The sequence below is a fragment of the Cebus imitator genome, unplaced genomic scaffold (assembly GCF_001604975.1).
Source record: "Cebus imitator isolate Cc_AM_T3 unplaced genomic scaffold, Cebus_imitator-1.0 Scaffold77, whole genome shotgun sequence".
NCBI classification, from domain to species: Eukaryota; Metazoa; Chordata; class Mammalia; order Primates; family Cebidae; genus Cebus; species Cebus imitator.
In genome coordinates this window covers 1,426,769-1,429,390 of record NW_016107392.1, presented here as the reverse complement: position 1 = coordinate 1,429,390, position 2,622 = coordinate 1,426,769, and the positions used below count along the sequence as shown (strand labels likewise).

Here is a 2,622-nt window from a genome sequence, read left to right as displayed (position 1 = left end):
CAGTTTAAGCTCTACCTGAAAGTCTCCCCAGACAACTGCAGGCTGTGTGAATCTCTTCCTTCTCTGCCCTCCCTGACTCTGTCTATACCACTGTCATGTTATCCGAGGCAGCCTCAGTGTCATGGTTGATTGCTCCACAGAAGGGAACCCTATCACTTTAATCAGACTATGAGAATCCCAGAAGAAGGAAGCACATTGTATACTTTTACATCCTGACAACTTCTGGGCAGGATCTGGACATGTAATCGATGGCTAATAAATACATGTTGCATTGGAGGCTGCTGCTAACATATATGATATCTCTGGGCAAGTTTGGAAAATGCCCAATATAGGCTAAGTATACAAATATTCCCTTCCTTGGGTATAGAAACATCTGTAGTTTCTGTACCAGGAAGCACGGCTGGGTGTGCAGGCAGTGGGTCAGGTTTCAGCACCACATAACTTCTTGGTCAGGTGCCCCTGCCAGGGCATAATCTAGATGCATGACTTTCCTGCAAAGCAAACCATGGTTGGTGTGGGAGAGATTGATTCAGAATCCACAAATGAGGCTTCTCCACATGCTGCAGCCTCTTCCCAACTAACCCAGCTTGCCCAGGTCTGGGTGTACAATGCACAAACACAACAGTAGCTCCCTGCTATCATGTGGCTTAATTAAAAATCAAATCATCTCATCAACTTGCAAATGTCAATTTTGACTTATACTTTATTTTTTCATGACAAATCTTTCATATTTCCCCTATGTACAGAAGTATAATTTTTTATGTATCTCTTTACGAGTAAGGTGAGAGTGGCAAGCACACAAAATCTTTACCTGTTACTCCTAGTTTAATTGGGCTAAGGAGGGACGGTAGGGCTGGAACCAGTCACTGATGGTTACCCAGGCCCTGAACTGAAATTTCCTGTGAATGGTTGTACTAACTGTTGCAGTAGATCCTAAGCAATTTCTGCCCCAGGGAGGACTAAGGCAAGCCAGGGTCCCTGGAGTCCCTCTGGGGCTGCCCAAAAGGTATTGTTTTCTATGACAGGCCATGGAGGAGCTGGTGGACGCAGGGCTGGTGAAAGCCCTTGGGATCTCCAATTTCAACCACTTCCAGATCGAGAGGCTCTTAAACAAACCTGGACTGAAATATAAACCAGTGACTAACCAGGTAAATTCTGTGTGGTATAAGGGTAAGGGTCTTGCCCTGTTTTAAACATTGGGAGGAAAGTCTAGTGTTATGTACTGAGTCTCATCCCAGGGGTCAGTGATCAGGATACTTTGGGGAGGTGTGAGGCTGATCTCATGGATGATTTAGCAAGTATATCAGTGGGCAGGTGTTTGGCCTTTGCTTGGTTGTCTTTTTGTGTGTGTAGAACTCCCTATGAACAACTCAAAAAACAAGCCGCCTTCCCCCATGCTGAGGATTGTTTGGCCTTCCCCCATGCTGAGGATTGTTTGCTATTGCAGGTTGAGTGCCACCCCTACCTCACACAGGAGAAACTGATCCAGTACTGCCACTCCAAGGGCATCACCATTACAGCCTACAGCCCCCTGGGCTCTCCGGATAGACCTTGGTGAGCCTTCCAAGGGGTGGGTCTTTCTCTTGATAATTTTAAAAACATAATTTTATAATTGGTAAATGTTGGTATGAGACCATAAGTCACTGGAAAGAAAAATGTGTCTAAGGTAATGTGTTTGGTACACCTAAATGGGATGAAAGTGGGAAAAAATGGAAATTAAACACACAAACAAACAAGAGTGACATGCTTGACCGTCTGGGAGTATTTCCACTTCAGCCACCCAAGGGCGAACCAGCCTTTGCAAAATGCTGAGAGCCCGTGGGAAGGACCCAAGCTTCCAGGTCCTCCCGCCTGTCTTCCAGATGGAGAGGCTCTGATGATCACTCTTGAAACCCTGATTGGAGTGGTGTCCATCTGCACATGGTAACCATGGTGACTGTTCACATCGTTATCTTTTTCTGCCCCTAGGGCCAAGCCAGAGGACCCTTCTCTGCTGGAGGATCCCAAGATTAAGGAGATTGCTGCAAAGCACAAAAAAACTGCAGCCCAGGTACCATGTTTTTCTTTTTCTATCCAACAACTCATTCTTCTAGTCTCATGTTTCATTTCTGTGTTATCCTCAATTAACTCCTTAAAGGAGAAGAAAACTGGAGCTGAAGCCCTCGTGTTTCCTTCGAAGTCTGCTGGAACCTCTAGGAAACACAGGAGCTGTCACTGGAATAAAGATAGCTTCTGTCTCACGGCTTCCTGTTAAGCCCTACAGCTCAGCGGCAAAGCATGGCTTTGGAGTTTAGGGATATGGGTGCAGATGCCCATATCCCATAACTCTACCACTTATCAGCCTTATGATCCCCAGGCCACCTTCCTTATTCCTAAAAACTGAAGATCACAGGTTTGTCCCTAAGATGAAAGGAGAGAATCAAGCGGAGGACTGGCACATGTCTAATAGCTTATTAGCTCAGTCAATATTAGCGATTATAGCTGAAGCCACAGTGAGCTGAGGAGATGTTTTATTCTTCCTTTCCATAAAAGAAGGGGTCCTGGGCGGGGCACGGTGGCTCACGCCTGTAATCCCAGCACTTTGGGAGGCCGAGGCCGGTGGATCACAAGGTCAAGAGATCG

General features: G+C 46.2%; 1 protein-coding gene and 1 long non-coding RNA gene across 3 annotated transcripts in view; one reads left to right on the top strand and one right to left on the bottom strand.

The window, feature by feature from the left end:
• Positions 1-2,622, top strand: part of AKR1B10 (aldo-keto reductase family 1 member B10) — a 14,033-nt gene that overhangs the window by 8,285 nt on the left and 3,126 nt on the right. For both annotated transcript variants that reach the window (XM_017532626.2, XM_037739980.1), the window contains exons 5-7: positions 1,026-1,148; positions 1,448-1,554; positions 1,969-2,050. In XM_017532626.2, coding sequence (XP_017388115.1) covers positions 1,026-1,148; positions 1,448-1,554; positions 1,969-2,050 — 312 coding nt within the window. The remainder of the gene's footprint in view (positions 1-1,025; positions 1,149-1,447; positions 1,555-1,968; positions 2,051-2,622) is intronic.
• LOC108307284 overlaps positions 2,071-2,622 on the bottom strand; it is a 2,893-nt gene continuing 2,341 nt past the window's right edge. The window contains exon 2 of the long non-coding RNA XR_001826483.2: positions 2,071-2,130. This is a non-coding gene — a long non-coding RNA (uncharacterized LOC108307284). The remainder of the gene's footprint in view (positions 2,131-2,622) is intronic.